This window comes from Anomaloglossus baeobatrachus, chromosome 6 (assembly GCF_048569485.1).
Source record: "Anomaloglossus baeobatrachus isolate aAnoBae1 chromosome 6, aAnoBae1.hap1, whole genome shotgun sequence".
Classification (NCBI taxonomy): Eukaryota; Metazoa; Chordata; class Amphibia; order Anura; family Aromobatidae; genus Anomaloglossus; species Anomaloglossus baeobatrachus.
This window is the reverse complement of record NC_134358.1, coordinates 401,521,315-401,545,075: the sequence shown is the minus strand read 5'-3', so window position 1 is coordinate 401,545,075 and position 23,761 is coordinate 401,521,315. Positions and strand designations below refer to the sequence as shown.

The following is a 23,761-nucleotide window of genomic DNA, read 5'->3' as shown; positions in this document are numbered from 1 at the left end:
TGGCATCGACGTTGGTGTGTACTCTCTGGTTACTGCATTTCCTACTGGACATACCCAGATGATGAAAAAAGAAAGGTTGGTCTTTCAAATAACTTTTGTATGAAAGTGTATCCATTAAAGGGAACCTGTCACCACTTTTTTGCCCTATAAACTGCAACCACCACCACTGGGCTCTTATATACAGCATTCTAACATGCTGTATATAAGAGCCCAGGCCGCTGTGAGAACATAAAAAACACTTTTTATAATACTCACCTAACTGTTGCGCGGTTGCCATATGGGCGTCTCCGTTGTCCGGTGCCGGCGCCGCCAATTTCGGCCGTCTTTGTCCTCCATCTTCTGAAGCCACGGTGCATGACGGGTCCGACGTCATATACACTCGCCGGCATTCAGGTCCTGAGCAGGGCAGATCAAAGTATTGTAGTGCGCCTGCGCAGGACCGGCGAGTGTGTATGACGTAGACGCGTCATGCACACAGGCTTCAGAAAGAGGATGAAGATGACCGAAAGAGGAGGCACCGGAGAACGGAGACTCCCATATGGCCAACCGTGCCACCGATAGGGGGAAGTATTATGTGGTGTGTTTTTTTTTTTTTTTTTTTTTTTTTTATGTTCTCACCGTGGCCTGGGCTCTTATATACAGCATGTTAGAATGCTGTATAGAAGAGCCCGGTGGTGGTGGCCGCAGCTTATAGGCCAAAAAAAGTGGTGACAGGTTCCCTTTAAGTATCCCGGCTGGCAGGCACCCAACTTGGCTTTTGCTATTTGTAAATATCTATCTATACAGTAACCAACAGGCAAATGCTTTCTCTAATACCTGAATATGTAGATGTGTCAGTGTCCCCACAATAGGGCACTTTTCTTGAGGTACAGGCAGCACATGCACTGCTCACATACAGTGCCTTGAAAAAGTATTTATACCCCATGAACTTTTCTACATTTCTTTGTTATACTCACAAACTGGAATGTATTTTATTGGGATTTTATAGCAACACAAAGTAGAAGTGTATGTTAAAGAGATGAGGGCAAGATGTGACATAAAATATCGCATTGAATGCAGACTACACCCTAATGAATAATGTATGAGTAGGAGGACCAAGGGAATAGTAGTCAGAAGGTCATAGTCAGGACCAATTAATTAAAAATAACATCAACGCTGCTTTTTTGCAAAAATATAACAAATATTTAATGAGTATAATAAATAGCAAAGTGACATCAAGGAATAATAAAGTGTACATCAAACAAAGATCAGGCTCAAAAAGGGGTGTCACTGAAGTACAATACCAGGGGTCCACCACCCATCAGGGGAGCAATATCAAGAATAGTGAGGGCATGACCTGATAGCCTCCTCAACAAAATACTAAATTACTCCAATATCTCAGTATAAATGCATCAACGTTCCAGTGAACATCAAGGAATCAACATTTATATGGAGTCTGATGACCGGAGGGTCAGGTCATAAGCCAAATGTTAGTGACATAGCAGGCAGGTAACAACAAGCGGTATATGCAAAGTTATATTAAATAATCCCTGTCCTGCACTCACCCATGATAGTAGACGTGGAACCCGAGAAAAACGTGCCCCCGACGCACACGTTTCGTTGTCTTCTTCGGGGGGCCGTGGTGTGACACCACGGCCCCCCGAAGAAGACAACGAAACGTGTACCTGTGATAAGTTGATTCTGAACTAATCAATTTGTATATACCTGTGGCTCAAGCAGCTTACTACTCCCTGTGTGGTGTTCCCGACACATGGATCATGGGCGGCTTAACACTCGTAATGGGGTTCTAGGCACTTTGTGGATTAAAGACATAACTGGAAACATATTTGTCTTTGTATATATAGAGGAATGTTTTTGAAGACAATTACAACACCACTGCACACATTTGTGTTTTTTGAATATACATTTTATATATATTTTTTTTCAATATCACTTTTATTTAGTATTATTAACTTTCTGGGATTAATAATATGTTCTCACAAAGCAATATGTTGGACAATTCGTTTATTACATTGTATGATGTCATGTTGTTTTTTAAATGTATAGATTCCCGCCGATTTTTTTCAAAAAGGGGTGGATCGGGACTTCACCACTAAGGTATTTAATGCTGTATAGGGCGCCCTACAGCAGATTTGATGTTCTTTGCCAGCTTGTCCTGATGAAGAGAGCTGAGACTCTTGAAACGCGTTGACTTGACCTGTGCGTGAAATAAAGAAGCATTAATCTGACACTTCAGGAGTTGTCGGTCATTGGCGCGGTGTGAAACCCTTCTCTACTGTTCTCCAAGGAAATGATACATGGTTTTTTATGTATCAAATTGAAACCTAAAAATTGTGACTTGCGTTTGTATTCAATCCCCTTAAGTCAATACTTATTCTAATGACATTTCACTGTGATTAGAGATAGGCGAACACGCAGATATCTGTGATTGGCGGGACTAACCAGACTTTTAAATAAAAAAAAAAAAACTGTCCTGGCCTGGAATTGATCATGGATATCTGGCCGAACACCGGTCGCCATATAACAATATAGGGACCTGAATCCGGCACTTAAAAATGGTGGTGGTAGGGATAGGAGGATTAGAGCAAGTGCTAGAGGTGAAAGAAGCAGATTCCTCTGATAAGATATGACAACGTTGTTTAATTTCACTTAGAATAATTGTAAAAGCTAAAATGACATGTTCTGTTCTAGTCTAACAATGAGTGATTGTAGATTGATTGGGACCACACGGTCTTCATTAATCTGTACATCTGATGGTTGGGGGATGGGATGATTTTAAAATAAGTCTCCATTTTTTCTGCTTTGATTTTTAGATCCAAGATTTGGTGCTGAATTATTAATATATGTTTTATGCTGGTCTTTGCAATATTTTGCTCTGTTTAGGCAAAGCTATGAATGACGGCTGTAGTTTTCTGATGTCGCCACCAGAGGGAGCAGATTGCTCATTGTATAGTCGTAGTTTGCATTTAATTTTTTTAATGATTCTTACTTATCTATACAAACTATTCATATTCTACAGAGCTTACTTATTCAAAAGCAACAAAGAAAAGGCGTTGTTTATTTATTCATCCCCACCACTCTTGTATACATTAAATGATTATTGATGGCCATAAATACTGCCAATTTCATCAGACCTGGCCAAACATCAAATATGAATAGGGCTGTCCAAAAGACTGATGTTGGGGTAAAGAAGGGTCTTGCATGTCATATTGCCAGATGCCTGATTCTATGTTCACACAGGACACAAGTCTGTACCAGCGGTGTCTATAATCGGCTATCTCTCCCTTTTTTTTTTTTTTTTCCCATTGAGAGCACATGAACGCTTGACCAAGCTGAATATGTATGTGTAAGGGGTTTGCAAAGAATAGATTTCTGCAAAATAACTGTTCAGCTTACAGCTTTCAAAGGTGTATATATGCTTTATACTCCCAGGCCTATGTAAGGAGCGCATCAGTGAGGTGCGGACTCTTCCCCTATTATTAAAACAGAAGGGTTTAATGCTATTGATACCTGGCTCAAAAGTGATCAGATTAGGAGCAAATGAATTGATTTATACAGATTAAATATATTTTCCATATAGTATGTGGTACAAGTAAAACTAATGTGCCTTATTCAGTTAAAAATCTCCATTCCTTTCTGGTTTTCAGTGAATTTTAATTTTAGAATGATCAGGTTTTTATCTTGTTAAAAATCCGTAAATCACAATGAATAAACCTTACCACTCCAGTATGTCTGATGGAGAGGATACAGCATGGCCATCAGTGACAATAAGCTGAATGTGAAAAGGGTTTTCTAGGCCGCACACAATGCTATGTACTTGTAGTGATTGTATGGGGTTACAGTATCAAACTTTGACATCGTCACTTATGTACACCGCGTAAAGTTATTAGGCAATTTGTTTTTGATTATTTTTATTATTGAGCATTCAGTGCTGGAGCCCAATCCATTAGGTTAGTATACCTGAACTTTTAATAAAGTGAGGTTTGTCTTTCTTTAGAGAATATCTGGGTGCAGAATTATTGGGAAACTGTGCAGCTAAATGAAAATCATACATTTTTCCATCTCAATTGAATGACCAATATAGCCAAAGAAAAAGATTGCATAGACTCTCCACCATCCAACTTTGGAGATTTCCTGCACTGATTGCACTTGGGCTCGGATGCAACAGCATAAACTGAAAAGGCATCCGATACATTCAGCATAAGGAAATATAAGCCTGTTTCCTCACAACTTCATGACGAAGAGTCCACAATAATCCATGTAATTGGATCTAAGAGTACTTACATGTTATGTGCCTCAAACCATCAAATTACATGTATTATTATGGATTCTTTCTAATGAAGTTGCTTATTTCCCTATACTGACCGTATTGGATGTCTTTTCTTTAATACAGCCCTGCTTCTTTTCAGTATATTATGTTCTTTCCATTCATGGAGTCTGTCAGTTGCATAATCTGACAAACAACTTTTAGGGCAGCACCAGCCACAGACCTTTGACTGTATCAGTAAGGGCACTTTCACATTGCGTTTTCACCTACGTTCACTGGTCCCGTCCCCGCAAAACGTGTTTCGGATGCATACGCCGACTGGGCCATTGACTATAATGGAGCAGACTGAGTCAGCGTGTGCTCTGTCTTGCACCATTTTTGGGCGTATACGTTTTCTGCAGGTGGACCCTTGAACACTTTGACGTTTCACCTTCTGTGTCTTGTTCAGTGGTGATCGGTTTCAGCCTGCCTTACTGTCTCTGAGCACTGGACACCTTGTACTTCTTTTTGCTACACGGTTGTCCATTTGCAGCACAACTTTATTGATTGAATTCTGTGATCACGCCCCAATATCTTAGCAGTTTCAAGATTGCTGCTTCCTTTTTTCTTTTTTTTTTTTTTTGCCAGAGGAAAACAATATCCCTAATAATTCTGCACACTTTGATAAAGGTGCTGATATCTTTAGACCGTACCTCCCTCATTACACAGATATCCATCGCCTGATGCTTCAGCCAATGGGCCTTCAAGATTATACAACTTAGCGTTGGAAAATCTGCATAAAAATGTTTCAAATACTCACTTGCCTAATTATTGTACACAGTTGATGGACAAAAAGACTGAAAACTGAAATGTTTTTGTTTCGCTCATTTTTCTTTTCATTGCTTTATAGAATCCAATTGGAAGAATAAATCTCGCAAACTGTACAAGCAAAAAAATAGAACCAGCTAATCGGGAGTTCTGTGCAAGGCCCAATACGTTTGAGCTAATAACAGTGCGTCCACAAAGAGAAGGCGACAGAGAAACGCTTGTCAGCCAATGCAGAGATACCCTTTGTGTCACAAAGTAAGTGCTTCATTCTTACCGTACAAGATAGTGGACGTATACATCAATTAGTGTAAGCTGTGTCTGCAAGATCGCTAATAGGAGACAATTGAAACAGAATGCTGTAATAAGTTTTGTGTAGAGGGAAGAATTGGAAATAAACAGTCTGCTTTTTGCTATCTAATATATAAAGCTGAATGTGTGTGTGTATGTGTGTATGTCCGGGGTTGGCATCCGCACCGTCGCAGCTACAGCCACAAAATTTTGCACACTCACACTTCTGGACCCTGAGAGCGTCATAGGCTATGTTTCGAGGGGAAATTTTAACCCCGCTCTTTACAGTTATTCGCCAAAAAACCTGCCTCCATTAAAGCGAATGGAGCTGGGAGCCACAGTGCAGCCAGAACTTCAGAAGAATGGGCAGCCACGCCCTTATATGGAATGTTGGCGTGTCACAATGCAGCCAGGGAAAGAGACAGACACAGACAGGGAAAGAGGCAGACACAGACAGGGAAAGAGGCAGACACAGACAGGGTAAGAAACAGACATAGACAGGTTAAGAGACAGACACAAAGAGACTGACTGACCAGCAAAGTGACGGAGACGGACGGGCAAAGTGACGGAGACGGACGGGCAAAGTGACGGAGACGGACGGGCAAAGTGACGGAGACGGACGGAGAAAGGGAGAGAAACGGAGAGACAGTTACTATCCCGGGCAGCGCCGGGTGCTATGTTGTGAGGCGAAATTTAAACCCCGCGCTTTCCAATTTACCAATCAATTTTGCCTCTATCTACATAATGGGGAAAAAGTGAAACGAAAAGTGTTGGGGGCAAATTGACAGCTGCCAGATGTGAACAAGGGGGACTTAAAGAATGAGAGCGATGGCGCCAAAGAGTATAATACCGTACAGTTGCTAAGGTGGGGCCCCGACATGGGATACTCACCAGACTATGGGATATGAACACACACACAAAATGCGCCACACACTATCACGTGCTTGAACACATATACCACCCTCAGCACTCATCTCACCACACATACACCAACCTCGCCACATAATCGCCCTAAAACATACACAAGTCTGGTATTATCCTTCAAAAATAAAAATCTGATTAATAAGCAGCCAAACTACAAGAATAACAAATGTACCATATAGGAAATACGGCAGCTGTCAGTCACATGACCTGTCTATTATGTGTATGTGTGAGCTAATATATACTGTCAGGGGGGAGGGCTTTCTGTTGCCTGGATATTTATCAGGCTGCCAATAGCAACCAATCACAGCTTAGCTTCTATTTTGCTACAGTTACAGTTAATCTGAGCTCTGATTGGTTAATATAGGCAACAAAGGACATTCTCAGTATGTGTGAGGTCATAGGATGTTAAATCTGTGTGGAATATCTGTGGTGTTGAAATATATGTTGTGAAATGCTTCTATTAGCTTAGTTTTTGCCTTTTAATTACATTTCTATTTGTTTTGTGGTTTTTGTATGCAGAATAAATTTTTGTTAATACATTCTATTTTGTTAACAGCAGTTATTAACCCGGGCGAAGCCGGGTAGTACAGCTAGTTTTAAAATAATTACTGTGTTTTTCGGACTATAAGATGCACCAGACCATAAGACGCACTTTGGTTTTAGAGGAGGAAAATAAAATTTTAAGCCAAAAATCTGGTCATGACACACTGTTATGGGGCGAGGATCTGCTGCAGACACATTGTTATGGGGGTAATGTCCCCAAATTCTTTGCTAAGGTACCCCATCCTGGTAATGATCCTCCTGCCTTGTATATGTACCACATCCTGCTATATGCCCTTATCCTGCTATATACTCTCATCCTGCTATATACTCTCATCCTGCTGTATACTCTCATCCTGCTGTATACTCTCATCCTGCTGTATACTCCCATCCTGCTGTATACTCCCATCCTGCTGTATACTCCCATCCTGCTGTATACTCCCATCCTGCTGTATACTCCCATCCTGCTGTATACTCCCATCCTGCTGTATACTCCCATCCTGCTGTATACTCCCATCCTGCTGTATACTCCCATCCTGCTGTATACTCCCATCCTGCTGTATACTCCCATCCTGCTGTATACTCCCATCCTGCTGTATACTCCCATCCTGCTGTATACTCCCATCTGCTATATGCCCACATCCTGGTATATATTCCCATCCTGCTATATATATCCCATCCATCCTGCTATATACCCTCATTCATCCATCCTGCTATATACCCTCATTCATCCATCCTGCTATATACCCTCATTCATCCATCCTGCTATATACCCTCATCCTGATAAATAACCCCATCCTGGTATATGGCATGTATTCTGTATCACATACAAAAAAAAAACGTTTATACTCACCTTTCCTCGCTCCATGCAGCATTGCTTCTCCCCCTGTCTGTGGCAGCAGCAGAGCCGCTGGAGTGTGGAGCCATCACCGGTCACTTCCCTGCAGCTTCCCGATGTCCTTCTGTCTGTGCCGGTCAGCTGACCTGCGTGACTAGCGGCGCGCACAGCGATGATGTCATCGCTGTGCTCACCGCTCTCTACACAGATCAGCTGACTGGCACAGACAGGAGGACATCGCAAAGCTGCAGGGGAACGGTGAGTATGCCGTACTGATTCACTGCTCCCCGCGCTGATGATGATGCGCGGGGGGCAGTGAATACAGCCACACATGATCACTCCAGGCTGTAGTTGCCAGGGGTTATCACGGCCGGCTGTTTACTATTCGTGCACCCCCCGCCCATCATTCCGCCCACCTGTCAGCGCCGGCTTCAGCGCTGAGGGATGATGGGCGGGAGGATGGGCGTGTATATGAAATGAGCGGGCCCATGTGGTCACGACAGGCGCTGCCACAGCCTGCTCGTGCCGCTGATGACCCGCTCCACCGCAGCACCCTCATTCCCGGCCGCAGCCCTATATTCAGACCATAAGACGCACCCCCCACTTTCTCCCAACATTTGGGGGGAAAAAAGTGCGTCTTATGGTCCGAAAAATACTGTATTTATTTTACAAACTCTATCTAGTAGTAAATAATACCACTTTATACAATAGAAATAGGGTAACCTTTCTTATGATTGTCTTTCTGTAGAGACATTATTGTGGAAACATTGGCAAATGCTTTACACCGCAAATCAGAATTTTTTAAAGTGTAAAAAAAAAAAGTCTTAAAGGGGGGTGTTCACTACTAGGACAACCCCTTCTGATTTCACGATTCCCCTAGGTAAATAAAAATTCCTTTAATCACCTCCGCGGCTGGTGCGGTGCCAAGTCCAATCAGTGCTGTCTTTTGTCTCCCTGCCTTTAGACAAACTAGTTAATAAACAGGAAGTGATTTCTTTGTCGCTCCATTGGGAGACCCAGACAATTGGGTGTATAGCTTCTGCCTCCGGAGGCCACACAAAGTATTACACTTAAAAGTGTAAAGCCCCTCCCCTTCTGCCTATACACCCCCCGTGCATCACTGGCTCCTCAGTTTTTATGCTTTGTGCGAAGGAGGCTGACATCCACGCATAGCTCCACATCTTAGTCAGCAGCAGCTGCTGACTATGTCGGATGGAAGAAAAGAGGGCCCATAACAGGGCCCCCGGCATGCTCCCTTCTCACCCCACTCTGGTCGGCGGTGTTGTTAAGGTTGAGGTACCCATTGCGGGTACATAGGCAGGAGCCACATGCTGTTTTCCTTCCCCATCCCTTTCAGGGCTCTGGGTGAAGTGGGATCCTAATCGGTCTCCAGGCACTGGGACCGTGCTCCCTCCGCAGCCCCTGGGGATTCTGCTGGACTGGAGCTGAGTATCGTCAGGGACAAGGCCCTGCAACTGTGAGGTACTCTGTGTCCCCGTGGGGACCGCGTATGGATCGCTTGTGCCACACACACTGTAGCTCTGCTGGGTGTGTTAGTGCGCCGGGGACTACCGCGCCGGCCGTGCTTATTTGCCGGCTGCGCTTATAACTTTAGTCCCCGGCTTTTGCGGCCTAGTTTCGCTTATTCCCGCCCACAGGCCTGCCAGTCAGGGGAAGGGCGGGACGCTGCACAGGACGGCAGTGCTGAGGGCTGGAGCATACCTAGTATCCTCCTCCCCCCTCACTCAGCACAGTGGGGCACTAGATTCCCGCACTTTTCAAGGGCACGCCCACGGCCTCCTCCTCTCCACAGAATGCCGGCAGCCATTCCTGTCAGCACTTCAGACCGGAGAGGACAACAGGGAGGCTCAGGCAGGCCGCTTTGAGCGGTCGGTAAGCAGCACCTGTGGTGCTGGCCCCACTGAGTGCCGAAGTGTGTATATATATATATATATATATATATATATATATGCTTATATGCTATACATTACACTGTATGGTCGCACTGTTGATTCTTGGCTATATACCCTCCTGGATTATATCAGAGGAGACAACAGCATGTCGTCCGAAAAAAGCAAGGGTGCCAAAGCACAGGCTTACTTTGCAACCTGTACCTCATGTGCGGCTATCCTACCGGCAGGTTCCACTGACCCGCATTGTGTGCAATGCTCGGCCCCTGTGGCTCTTACTCAGCGGAGCCTCTGCCACTGGTGGCCCAGGTAGAACCACCTGCTACCACTGTCCAGGTGACAGGGACGGAGTTTGCAGTATTTGCTGACAAACTGTCTGAGAGTATGGATAAATGGTCTGCTAAGATACTAGAAGCCTTACAGTCCAGACTGGTGATTCAGGCCCCGGGCACTGTTCAATCATTGGCCCAAGGCACCCCTCAATTGGAGCAGCAAAGTGCTCCTGGGGTGACCCACAGGTCCCAGGGTGAGGTCCCTGACACGGACCGCAGTCCCAGACCGCATAAGTGGGCTCGCTGGGAAATTCACTCGACTTCATCACACTGCTCAGGGTCTCAGCAGGAGGACTCTCTGGAAGATGAAGCGGAGGTAGCAGATCAGGATTCTGATCCTGAGGCCGCTCTCAACCTAGATACACCTGAAGGTGACGCCATAGTGAATGATCTTATAGCGTCCATCAATCAGGTATTGGATATTTCTCCCCCAGCTCCTACAATGGAGGAGTCAGCTTCTCAGGAGAAATTCCGTTTCAGGTGTCCCAAGCGTTCTTTGAGTACGTTTCTGGATCACTCTGACTTCAGAGACGCAGTCCAGAAACACCGGGCTTGTCCAGATAAGCGTTTTTCCAAGCGCCTTAAGGATACACGTTATCCCTTCCCCCCTGACGTTGTCAAGGGCTGGGCTCAGTGTCCTAAGGTGGATCCTCCAATCTCCAGACTGGCGGCTAGATCCATAGTTGCAGTGGAAGATGGGGCTTCACTCAAAGATGCCACTGACAGACAGATGGAGCTATGGTTGAAATCCATCTATGAAGCTATCGGCGCGTCTCTTGCTCCAGCATTCGCAGCCGTATGGGCACTCCAAGCTATCTCAGCTTGTCATGCGCAGATTAATACGGTCACACGTTCATCTGCTCCGCAAGTGATGCCCTTAACCACTCAGGCGTCGGCGTTTGCGTCCTACGCCATTAATGCTGTCCTGGACTCTGCGAGCCGTACGGCGGTAGCATCCGCCAATTCGGTGGTAGTCCGCAGGGCCATGTGGCTACGTGAATGGAAGGCAGACTCTGCTTCCAAAAAGTTCTTATCCTGTTTGCCATTTTCTGGCGGCCGCCTGTTTGGCGAGAAATTGGATGAAATCATTAAACAATCCAAGGGAAAGGACTCATCCTTACCCCAGGCCAAACCAAACAGACCTCAACCACGAAAGGTACAATCGAGGTTTCGGTCCTTTCGGACCGCGGGCAGGTCTCAATTCTCCTCGTCCAAAGGGCCTCAGAAGGATCAGAGGAACTCCGATCATGGCGGTCTAAGGCACGCCCTAAAAAGACCGCCGGAGGAACCGCTCCCAAAGCGGCCTCCTCATGACTTTGTCTCCTCACACCGCATCCTCGGTCGGTGGCAGGCTCTCCCACTTTTGCGACACCTGGCTGCCACAAGTAAAAGACCGATGGGTGAGAGACATTCTATCTCACGGTTACAGGATAGAGTTCAGCTCTCGTCCTCCGACTCGATTCTTCAGCATTGCTCTGGAGACTCTCCAGAGCTTCGGGTGGATCATCAATTTTCCAAAGTCAAATCTGACACCGGCCCATCGCGGGCAGCCAAGGCTTCCCTTTAGTGGGGGCTTCTACCCACTTCTCTGTCGAAGGGGAAATCCTTCCTACCCCCATCCTGGGCGGTGGTCACGACGGACGCGAGCCTGTCAGGGTGGGGAGCGGTTTTTCTCCACCACAGGGCTCAGGGTACTTGGACTCAGACAGAGTCCTCCCTTTAGATCAATGTTCTGGAGATAAGGGCAGTGTATCTTGCCCTAAAGGCGTTCCAGCCGTGGCTGGAAGGCAAGCAGATCCGAATTCAGTCGGACAACTCCACAGCGGTGGCATACATCAACCATCAAGGCGGCACACGCAGTCGGCAAGCCTTCCAGGAAGCCCGGCGGATTCTGCTGTGGGTGGAAGCCACAGCCTCCACCATATCCGCAGTTCACATCCCGGGCGTAGAAAACTGGGAAGCAGACTTTCTCAGGCGTCAGGGCATGGACGCAGGGGAATGGTCCCTTCACCCGGACGTGTTTCAGGAGAGCTGTTGCCGCTGGGGGATGCCGGACGTCGACCTAATGGCGTCCCGGCACAACAACAAGGTCCCGACATTTATGGCGCGGTCTCAAGATCACAGAGCTCTGGCGGCAGACGCCTTAGTTCTGGATTGGTCGCAGTTTCAACTCCCTTATGTGTTTCCTCCTCTGGCACTGTTGCCCAGAGTGTTACGCAAGATCAGGTCCGATTGCCGCCGCGCCATCCTCGTCGCTCCAGACTGGCCGAGGAGGTCGTGGTACCCGGATCTGTGGCATCTCACGGTGGGCCAACCGTGGGCACTGCCAGACCGACCAGACTTGCTGTCTCAAGGGCCGTTTTTCCATCTGAATTCTGCGGCCCTCAACCTGACTGTGTGGCCATTGAGTCCTGGATCCTTTTTTTTTTTTTTAAATCAGATACTTTTTTATTAAAACAGAGTACATACAACAGAATAACAAATCAGCATCCAAATTAAATTTATCACATCTATTACCCCTTTAACTCCCCCTCCCGCCCCCTCCCCCACCCCGGCAGCAACACTTCTCCCCGATACTACATCCCATATAGTACACACTTATAATACCCTTCAACTGTAGTATAGAACCATCCCGTTGTGCAGGAGGAACAACTAGTAACACAAATAAAACAAAACATACAAATCAGAGGTCTCAGACGGCTATCCCCGTCCCATATCAGTTTACTGGTCCATCACTCGTCCTATCCGCATTGCAGCCAAGGAGACCAGAGCTTCTCAAACATTTTAACATTCCCCCTTCTTTCATACACTCCCCGTTCCAGCTGAAGAATACACTTCACCCTTTTAATGTACTCTCCCCTGGTCGGGGGGTCTTTTTTAATCCAGGACCTGGCGATTAGCTTTCTTGCCGCATACAGCAGCCTAGCAATGACAATTTTCATAGTATTTTCCACCCCAAGCTCCTCAACATATCCCAATAGGCAGATCACTGGTTCCCTGGGGAGAACACACCCATATGTTCTTCCTATCTTGTGGATAACCTTAGTCCAAAAGGAGACCAGTCTCGGACAAGACCACATCATGTGAAAAATACCTGCGTCAGATCCCTGACACCTTGGACACTCCGAATTCCTTTTCAACCCCATTTTAAACATCAGTAAGGGAGACCTATATACCCGGTGAATCACGTATAGGTGAGACAGTCTGGCCGGTTCGCTCATGGAAAGTTTAGGGACATACGCCAGGATACTCTCCCACACCTCCTCCGTTATCGGCCCAACTTCCTCCTCCCATTTAGATTTAGTTTTAATTGGGTATTCTAACAGAAAGGTATGTAGTATATCTTTATACGTGCCAGAAATGATCCCTTTAGTGTTTCCTCCGCCCTTACACACATACTCCAGTACCAGGTCAGTCTGTATGGCCACACTTTGTTTAGCCGCTTGGGCTGCAATCGCATGTTTTAATTGTCTGTAGTGGAGCCAGCCGGACGCCGGTAACTGAAACTCACTCTGTAACTGCGGGAACGATTTCACAATTCCTCCGTCCAATATCTGATGCATGTATATCACACCTATAGAAAATTATTACCAGAGATAGATAGGTATACAGCAATAGGTAATAAAGCTAAAATTTAACTTTTAATTCTAAATATTAAAACGACTCAAAGTCTAAAAATTCACCCGTGAATGTGATCACACAGATAGACAGACAAAGACAAAATTTGAGTATTCAATTCCAGCAGGCAAAAAATAACCTTACTAGAAAGATATAAATCAGATATCAATTGCCCTCATGGTACCTTATTAATAAGTGTTCTTTGACCAAAGGGTACTGCAATTTGCACAAAAAATCTGCTTTTTATATTTCACCTCAAATTACTTATTTGGCATCTGACAGAAGCAGGATATCATGTTTCACCCATCCTCTCTGACAGAAAAAAAAATCAAGATATTACCTTAATAGGGCATGGTATACATTGTCTATTCAGCCCAAAGATAATACTTAGAATATGCTCATAGCCCTCCTTGTTTTCTTCCCAACGCGTTTCCTCTTATCGATTCATCAGGGGAAAATTATCATTTGGAGGCTGTAGTATGACAAAAGGTATAATGAGCTACTAACCAGTCTAAGTGGTGTTCAGGTAGAGAAAAGACTTTACTATAGGTATCCCCAATTCATATAGTGATGTTACCTTATCAGAGGAGCATGGAGCCTATGTTGTCCTAGGTGTGCGCTGCCATAACACACCAGGTCCAGGGACCACGCTTCTTATGGATTCCACATAGAGTACTAGAACGCCGGCATTTTTATCTGGTTCTAATTAGCCTCATTTTGAAAATCGCGCGCCATGTGACATTAGTCACATGGGCGCTGAGTCATAACATCGCGTCATTCTTGCTTTACACGTGACCATCGCATCATGAATCACGGTCACATGCCCAGGTTATTTCCTGGTCAGTTGCATGCTGGACCATGACCATATTAGGCGTGGTCACGTGGTCATCATTTTAGCCACGCCCCCAAAACCAGTTCCCAGCAAGGAACATGAGGGCCAATAGTCTTAGGGCAAGTTGCGGTCATGTGACCTCCGTTCAAACCACGCCCCCAGCCCTTCATTCCAAGGCAGTAATGGACGTATTATTATGAAAAACAGACGAACACATTAAAGTAGTCGGCGGTCCGACTTCCCAAATATACATCCCCTTTTTTCCCCCCTTCCTTTTGTGTTTATTTGAACTCCCTCAAATTACTATACTAAGAAGGGGACTTTAGGGATGTACATAATTAAGGGGATTTCTTTCTATAGCTGGGAAATTGTATTGTTCCCTATTAATCTTTAATCCACATATAACCTCCCCCTCTTAGGGATTAAGCCGGACCGCCGACTACTTTAATGTGTTCGTCTGTTTTTCATAATAATACGTCCATTACTGCCTTGGAATGAAGGGCTGGGGGCGTGGTTTGAACGGAGGTCACATGACCGCAACTTGCCCTAAGACTATTGGCCCTCATGTTCCTTGCTGGGAACTGGTTTTGGGGGCGTGGCTAAAATGATGACCACGTGACCACGCCTAATATGGTCATGGTCCAGCATGCAACTGACCAGGAAATAACCTGGGCATGTGACCGTGATTCATGATGCGATGGTCACGTGTAAAGCAAGAATGACGCGATGTTATGACTCAGCGCCCATGTGACTAATGTCACATGGCGCGCGATTTTCAAAATGAGGCTAATTAGAACCAGATAAAAATGCCGGCGTTCTAGTACTCTATGTGGAATCCATAAGAAGCGTGGTCCCTGGACCTGGTGTGTTATGGCAGCGCACACCTAGGACAACATAGGCTCCATGCTCCTCTGATAAGGTAACATCACTATATGAATTGGGGATACCTATAGTAAAGTCTTTTCTCTACCTGAACACCACTTAGACTGGTTAGTAGCTCATTATACCTTTTGTCATACTACAGCCTCCAAATGATAATTTTCCCCTGATGAATCGATAAGAGGAAACGCGTTGGGAAGAAAACAAGGAGGGCTATGAGCATATTCTAAGTATTATCTTTGGGCTGAATAGACAATGTATACCATGCCCTATTAAGGTAATATCTTGATTTTTTTTTCTGTCAGAGAGGATGGGTGAAACATGATATCCTGCTTCTGTCAGATGCCAAATAAGTAATTTGAGGTGAAATATAAAAAGCAGATTTTTTGTGCAAATTGCAGTACCCTTTGGTCAAAGAACACTTATTAATAAGGTACCATGAGGGCAATTGATATCTGATTTATATCTTTCTAGTAAGGTTATTTTTTGCCTGCTGGAATTGAATACTCAAATTTTGTCTTTGTCTGTCTATCTGTGTGATCACATTCACGGGTGAATTTTTAGACTTTGAGTCGTTTTAATATTTAGAATTAAAAGTTAAATTTTAGCTTTATTACCTATTGCTGTATACCCATGTATATCACACCCTTGCGTCTCCACTCCTCAATATTCCCCATTTTCTGAATCTCCGGGAGATTACTGTTATCCCAGATAGGTGTAAACTTGGTTAACCGGGTCACCCCTCTCACCCTTTTCAGCCTATCCCAGGTCTTATTTATAAGTGCCATTGTAGGAGATGTTCTACCCAGGAGCCCCACCGCACCATCCTCTAGTCCCATTACCAATGGACTTCTACCCACTATGTATTCCAGTACTTCTTTAATGCCCCCATCTTTCTCTCGATCAGACCAACCCCTGAGGTGTTGACATTGCGCCGCTATATAATACAATTCCGGATTTGGGATTGCTAGACCCCCCTCATCCTTCGGCCTTTGTAAAGTCTCTAATCGCACCCTAGGCTGCTTTTTACCCCACACCAGGTCCCTAAACAGCGAGTTTATCCCTTTAAATCTTTTCCTTGAAATACAAACAGGGGCATTGTGCAGTATGTATAGGAGTTTAGGCATTACTACCATCTTTAGTAAATTAACCCTTCCAACAACTGACAAATGTAGCTTGTTCCAGGCATCCACCTTGGTTCTCAATTTTTTAAGGAGCGGCCATAAGTTCACCTGTATGTATTTTTCTACTGGCAGAGATATCTGGATACCTAGATATTTAAATTCGTCCACATTCTTCAATTTGTTAGCCCCAGTATCCTCATTTGTCCAGGCTACTTCCCCATCCACCTTAAAGAGGCTCGATTTAGACCAATTAATGGTCAGTCCCGAAACTTCTCCAAATTTCTCTATTATCTGCATGGCATGATCCAATGAGGCTGATGGATCCCCCAAGAAAAGTAATAAATCGTCAGCATAAAGAGCTATTTTCTCCTCTAAATGCCCATACTTAAATCCATGGATCTCCTTTGTTTTCCTAATGGCCGCCGCCAGAGGCTCTATTGCAATAGCAAATAGGAGCGGCGATAGTGGGCAGCCCTGTCTCGTTCCCCGGTGCAACTCAAACGCTGAGGAGGTCATACCGTTAACTCTAACTTTAGCAGTAGGCCTATTATACAACAGCTGCACCCACTTTACAAACCGTGGGCCAAAACCCATATGCTGCAACACTTTCCACAGATACCCCCACTCAACACTATCGAACGCTTTCTGGGCATCTAACGAAGCGATCACCCTCCGGCCAGGGTTGTCAGGCGGCAACTGTAGATTAAGGTACAATCTCCTGATATTAGCAGCTGTCGACCTATTGGCCATGAACCCTGATTGGTCCATATGGATTAGGTTAGATATAACTCCAGTCAGCCGGTTTGACAACACCTTAGCCAGAAGCTTCACGTCCGCTGTTAATAACGAGATGGGTCTATAGGAGTCTGGAAGCCTCGGATTTTTATCCTCCTTAGGAATTACTACTATTATTGCTTTTCTCATAGATTCAGGCAATACACCTTCCCCCTCCGCCACCTCAAAGACTTTCAATAGTTTGGGTAATAGGATTTCTTCTAACTGTTTATAAATTTCAACTGGTAGCCCGTCTGCTCCCGGTGCCTTGTCATTGCTCATGCCATGCAGAGCGCCCTCCAGTTCATCAATAGTAATAGGTGACTCCAGTTTATCTCTATCCACCACAGACAACACAGGAAGCTCACCTCGCTCAAGAAATGAGTCCACCTCTTCCACCCTGATCTCTCCGCTAGAAGAATATAGCGTGCGATAGAAATCTTTAAAGACCTCAAGGATCGCCTCAACCTCAGTGACCTGTGTCCCCTCCACCGTGTCCATACCATGCACAAATGAACTACTCCTTTGAGCTGCAGCTATGACCGATAATAGATGACCAACTTTTTCCCCCTCCTCATAAAAATGCAATTTTTGGAATGCCTACTTCCTTACCGCCTTCTCCAAAAGCATCTTATTAACCTGTTCATGCGCCTGCCTAAGATTTTGCTTCGCGTCCGTAGTAGTACTCCGGATTGCTTCCAGCTCTGCCTTATCTAAGGCCTCCAGCCTATCTTTCTCATCCTGCCTCGTCTGTGTTTTACGTTTACAGATATCCCTGAACAGGAGCCCCCTGAGGTATGCCTTCATCGCATCCCATACCACCAGCGGACCAGTGCTACCCTCGTTGTGGATAAAGAAATCCCCAAGATCCCGTTCTATATTCCCCATATTATGACGGATCCATGCTGGATGAAGCTTCCACTCTCCCCTCCTTCCCCCTGTCAGGGTTCCCCGTCGTATGGACACTAGAATTGGGCTATGATCTGAAATCACTCTTGTCAGATATTGCACGTCACTTATCATTGCATCCATCAGATCACTAGCTAGAGCCATGTCAATGCGGGACAGAGTGTTATGTGAAGCCGAATAACAAGAGAAGCAGGATACCCTCCCATTCCTCACTCGCCAGGCATCCACCATTCCAAGTTCCCCAATAAGAGTGCCAAACGAAGTCATACAACTATCCTGAATACCTGGAGGTCTACTACTCCTATCCCAGTACAGGTCTATCACATTATTGAAGTCCCCCACCAGTAAAAAAGGGATTACTCCCCCCTTCTCAGAGAACTCCCTTATCTCCCTTAGTTTGGTGCACTTATATGGAGGTGGTATATATATTGCAGCTATACACATGAGTCTGCCAAATATTTTACACTTGACGGCCACACACTGTCCCTCTTTATCCACATATCCACATACACTTCTATCTCTTCATATTGCACAGAGTTATGGATCAGCAGTGATACACCCCTTGCATAGTTGGAAAAGGTGGAGTGATAGGCCTTCTGCACCCATCTCCTATTTAAAACATGTGTTGTCTCCTTTGTTAGATGCGTTTCTAGTAGACATATTACTGACGGGTTCTGGTCTTGAACATATTTAATTATTGCCGCTCTCCTAGACCTATCTGATAACCCTCTAATATTCCAACTCAACACCTTAATTCTATCCCCCATTATCCCACCCAGTAAAACCATCAAACCTTGTAGTATCTCCCCATGCTGCCTCTACCCTACCCCTTTCCCCCCTCCCCCCCTGCTCCCCTCCCCTCCTACTCCCCACCACTTCCTGTTTTCGAGTACTCCCATGAAGCATCGGGTTTTCCAAACCTGGTCCATAATCCCTACTAAATTCCCCCCTACCTCCCTCGCCTTCCCCTCTTAGACACATTTTAAAACTCGTTCCTTTTCCAACAATTCTCCACTCCCCCCCTTTCTATGTATAATCATATTCCACTCAACCAATATAACAGTAAAATGGCGAACAGTAATTAAACTGGAATCTCAAATTGTAAATACCCCCACCGCGCCAAATTAGGCAGTCCCCATGTCCTGCGAAGCTCACATCAAACCCTTCGCATTCCCCCTGCATACTACCTCAATCCCAAAGGGAAGGAGAAAAAAAAAAAGAAAAAACAAGAAGGGTCCCCTGTAAGCTCCTAAGGATGTTGTAGAGCCTCAGCCGGCCTTCTCCAACACACTGCAGATTCAGACAGTCAGCTCATTCCTTCAAAAGGATCCGCTTTTCGTTTGCGTCCAACCACTGCATGGCTTCCTCTGGAGTTGTAAAAAAGTGCACCCGCTCCAACGCCGTCACTCTTAGCTTTGCCGGGAACATCATTGAGTATTGCACCCCCATCTCTCGCAGGCGCCTCTTTACTCCTGTAAAAGTCATACGTAGCTTTTGAACAGAAATGGAGTAGTCCGGGTATATGGAAATTCTCTGGCCGTCAATCATAAGATCCTCCATGTCTCTTGCCTTTCGCAGTATAGTGTCCCTGTCTCTGTAGTTGAGGAGCTTGGCTAGCATAGTGCGAGGGCCCCTTCCTGCTGGTTGTGGCTGCATCGGGACTCTGTGTGCACGTTCCACAGCATAGAGCTTGGATAAGACATTAGCACCCATTTTCCCCCTGAGCCAGTCTTCTACATATTCAGTGGGGTTTCTTCCTTCCGCTTTCTCAGGGATGCCGACAATTCGGATGTTATTTCTTCTAGAGCGGTTCTCTAAATCATCATTTTTTGCCGTGATTTCAGCTATCTGCTGTGCAAATGTTTTTTCAGACTTTTGTAGTTTTGTAATATGATCCTCTGTTATCCCCACTCTCTCCTCTACAGCCGTTGTTCTCAGGTCTGCTTTCTTGAGGTCTTTCTTAATGTCAGCAACCTCTGCCTGTAATCCCTTAACTTGCTTCGTCAGGGAAGTCAGAGCCTCTTTACAAAAAGACACCACTGCAAAAATGTCCTTTTAAAGTGGGGTTTTCTGGAGCCTGGTCTGCACTATGTGCTTCCTCTACTTCTCCTGTCTTATCTTGCTGCTGTTCACCATCCCCCATCTCATCAGAGCTGGCATTGTCTTCTCCCACCTCACCTCTGTTATCTGTATGCTGATGTGATTTCTCTGAAGTCCGGGCAAATTTCTCCAGCCTTGCCGCGACCTGCATCCTCTCCTGACAGGCTGCATTCACTTTCTCAGCTTCCTGCCTTATCATGGCACCATCCTGAGAGCTGGGGACTTTCCCGCCTCCATTATCTTTTTGCCTGTGACGGACCATGGCACCTCTCTGCATCCACCAGACTCACTCCAGATAAGTCCTCACCGCCTTATCTTCCTGACAGCCGGCTGAGGCAGTGATAACAGCGGTATTCAGGGATTTATCAAGGGAGTTTGCAGGAGAGCTCCACAAACACGTCTCTTCACATTGCCGTCCAGGCCACGCCCCCCGAGTCCTGGATCCTAGCGTCATCAGGGTTATCTCAAGAGGTCATTGCCACTATGAGACAGGCTAGGAAACCAACGTCCGCCAAGATCTACCACAGGACGTGGAAAATTTTCCTGTCGTGGTGCTCTGCTCAGGGTTTTTCTCCCTGGCCTTTTGCCTTGCCCACTTTTCTGTCCTTCCTTCAATCTGGACTGGAAAAGGGTTTGTCGCTCGGCTCCCTTAAGGGACAAGTCTCAGCGCTCTCTGTGTTTTTCCAGAAGCGCCTAGCCAGACTTCCACAGGTACGCACGTTCCTGCAGGGGGTTTGTCACATCGTTCCTCCTTACAAGCGGCCGTTAGAACCCTGGGATCTGAACAGGGTGCTGATGGTTCTTCAGAAACCACCATTCGAGCCAATGAGAGATATTTCTCTCTCACGCCTTTCACAGAAAGTGGTTTTTATAGTAGCAGTCACTTCACTTCGGAGAGTGTCTGAGCTAGCAGCGCTGTCATGCAAAGCCCCTTTCCTGGTTTTTCACCAGGACAAGGTGGTTCTGCGTCCGGTTCCGGAATTTCTCCCTAAGGTGGTATCCCCCTTTCATCTCAATCAGGATATCTCCTTACCTTCTTTTTGTCCTCATCCAGTTCACCAATGTGAAAAGGATTTGCGCTTGTTAGATCTGGTGAGAGCACTCAGACTCTACATTTCTCGTACGGCGTCCCTGCGCCGCTCGGATGCACTCTTTGTCCTTGTCGCTGGCCAGCGTAAAGGGTCACAGGCTTCCAAATCAACCTTGGCTCGGTGGATCAAGGAGCCAATTTTCGAAGCCTACCGTTCGGCTGGGCTTCCGGTTCCCTCAGGGCTGAAGGCCCATTCTACCAGAGCCGTGGGCGCGTCCTGGGCTTTGAGGCACCAGGCTACGGCTCAGCAGGTGTGTCAGGCGGCTACCTGGTCGAGCCTGCACACTTTCACGAAACACTATCAGGTGCATACCTATGCTTCGGCGGATGCCAGCCTAGGTAGACGAGTCCTTCAGGCGGCGGTTGCCCACCTGTAGGAAGAGGCCGTTTTACGGCTCTCTTACGAGGTATTATTTTACCCACCCAGGGACTGCTTTTGGACGTCCCAATTGTCTGGGTCTCCCAATGGAGCGACAAAGAAGAAGGGAATTTTGTTTACTTACCGTAAATTCCTTTTCTTCTAGCTCCAATTGGGAGACCCAGCGCCCGCCCCTGTTTTTTTGTGTACACATGTTGTTCATGTTGAATGGTTTCAGTTCTCCGATATTCCTTCGGATTGAAGTTACTTTAAACCAGTTTATAATTCTTTTTCCTCCTTCTTGCTTTTGCACCAAAACTGAGGAGCCCGTGGGAGCACGGGGGGTGTATAGGCAGAAGGGGAGGGGCTTAACACTTTTAAGTGTAATACTTTGTGCGGCCTCCGGAGGCATAGCCTATACACCCAATTGTCTGGGTCTCCCAATTGGAGCTAGAAGAAAAGGAATTTACGGTAAGTAAACAAAATTCCCTTCATCTCCTTACCCTCTTTTTGTCCTCATCCAGTTCACCAAGGTGAAAAGGATTTGCACTTGTTAGATCTGGTGAGAGCACTCAGACTATACATTTCTCGTACGGCGCCACTGCGCCGCTCAGATGCACTCTTTGTCCTTGTCGCTGGACAGCGTAAAGGGACACAGGCTTCCAAATCAACCCTGGCTCGGTGGATCAAGGAACCAATTATCGAAGCTTACCGATCGTCGGGGCTTCCGGTTCCCTCAGGGCTGAAGGCCCATTCTACTAGGGCCGTGGGTGCGTCCTGGGCTTTGCGGCACCAGGCTACGGCTCAGCAGGTGTGTCAGGCGGCTACCTGGTCGAGCCTGCACACTTTCACGAAACACTATCAGGTGCATACCTATGCTTCGGCAGATGCCAGCCTAGGTAGGCGTGTCCTCCAGGCGGCGGTTGCCCACCTGTAGGTAGGGGCCGTTTTACGGCTCTATTACGAGGTATTATTTTACCCACCCAGGGACTGCTTTTGGACGTCCCAATTGTCTGGGTCTCCCAATGGAGCGACAAAGAAGAAGGGAATTTTGTTTACTTACTGTAAATTCCTTTTCTTCTAGCTCCAATTGGGAGACCCAGCACCCGCCCCTGTTCCCTTCGGGCTGTTGTTCTTTGGGTACACATGTTGTTCATGCTGAATGGTTTCAGTTCTCCGAAATTCCTTCGGATTGAATTTACTTTAAACCAATTTATAATTTTTCCTCCTTCTTGCTTTTGCACCAAAACTGAGGAGCCCGTGATGCACGGGGGGTGTATAGGCAGAAGGGGAGGGGCTTTACACTTTTAAGTGTAATACTTTGTGTGGCCTCCGGAGGCAGAAGCTATACACCCAATTGTCTGGGTCTCCCAATTGGAGCTAGAAGAAAAGGAATTTACGGTAAGTAAACAAAATTCCCTTCTTTTCAACTTCCTGTTGATTGCTTCTGTGTCTGAAGGTGGGAAGACCGTAGCTGGCACTGATTCGACGCAGGGCTCATATGACGTCACAATGTCACCTGAGCCCCAGGAATGCAAGCCCCCGGCACTTCTGTAACCGCATTGGTCGCGGAGGTGAGTATAGGTGATGGACTGTGCACTAGATATTCTCCTCCCTGTCTGTGATTCCTCGGTTACTTTGTCTACCTCCGGTCTTTCAAGCACAGGTCACTTCTTTTGTGCTCCAAAATCTAATTACCAGAAAACCTCAAATGCTGGATAAAGAACTATAAAGTAAATTTAGTAACCAGAGGTATCAATTTAATCTCTATTACAGCCATGTTTGTACTTTACATTACATACTCCTGCTGACCGGTTCTTTTTTAATATTTATTCCTGTTACCAGATCACTGTTTAAAAGTGGAGTGTGTTCAATAATACTACTCTGCAACAATTGCATTCTGTGACAGACAACTAGTTAAGGGCAGTTTCAGAGAAGTGTTGTATGACCACATTACAGCCTTGCTATTGCATCTACAAGACCTGGATCTTCTATATTGAACCTTAATGATCAGTAGTGACCAAACATGAGCAGAATTGGTGGGGGTCTGTGTTGCAACTAATACTAATGAAAAAATGCAACCATAATAAAGAACTCACTTTTTGAATGGCTTCTATAAGGGCTGCTGTAAATAGGCCAGGTTCTGTTCATAACATAAGACACTGGGCATA

General features: G+C 45.9%; 1 protein-coding gene across 1 annotated transcript in view; it reads left to right on the top strand.

The window, feature by feature from the left end:
- ANLN (anillin, actin binding protein) overlaps positions 1-23,761 on the top strand; it is a 158,670-nt gene that overhangs the window by 132,313 nt on the left and 2,596 nt on the right. The window contains exons 22-23 of the mRNA XM_075315129.1: positions 1-75; positions 5,157-5,329. The exon at positions 1-75 is cut by the window's left edge and continues 33 nt beyond it. Coding sequence (XP_075171244.1) covers positions 1-75; positions 5,157-5,329 — 248 coding nt within the window. The remainder of the gene's footprint in view (positions 76-5,156; positions 5,330-23,761) is intronic.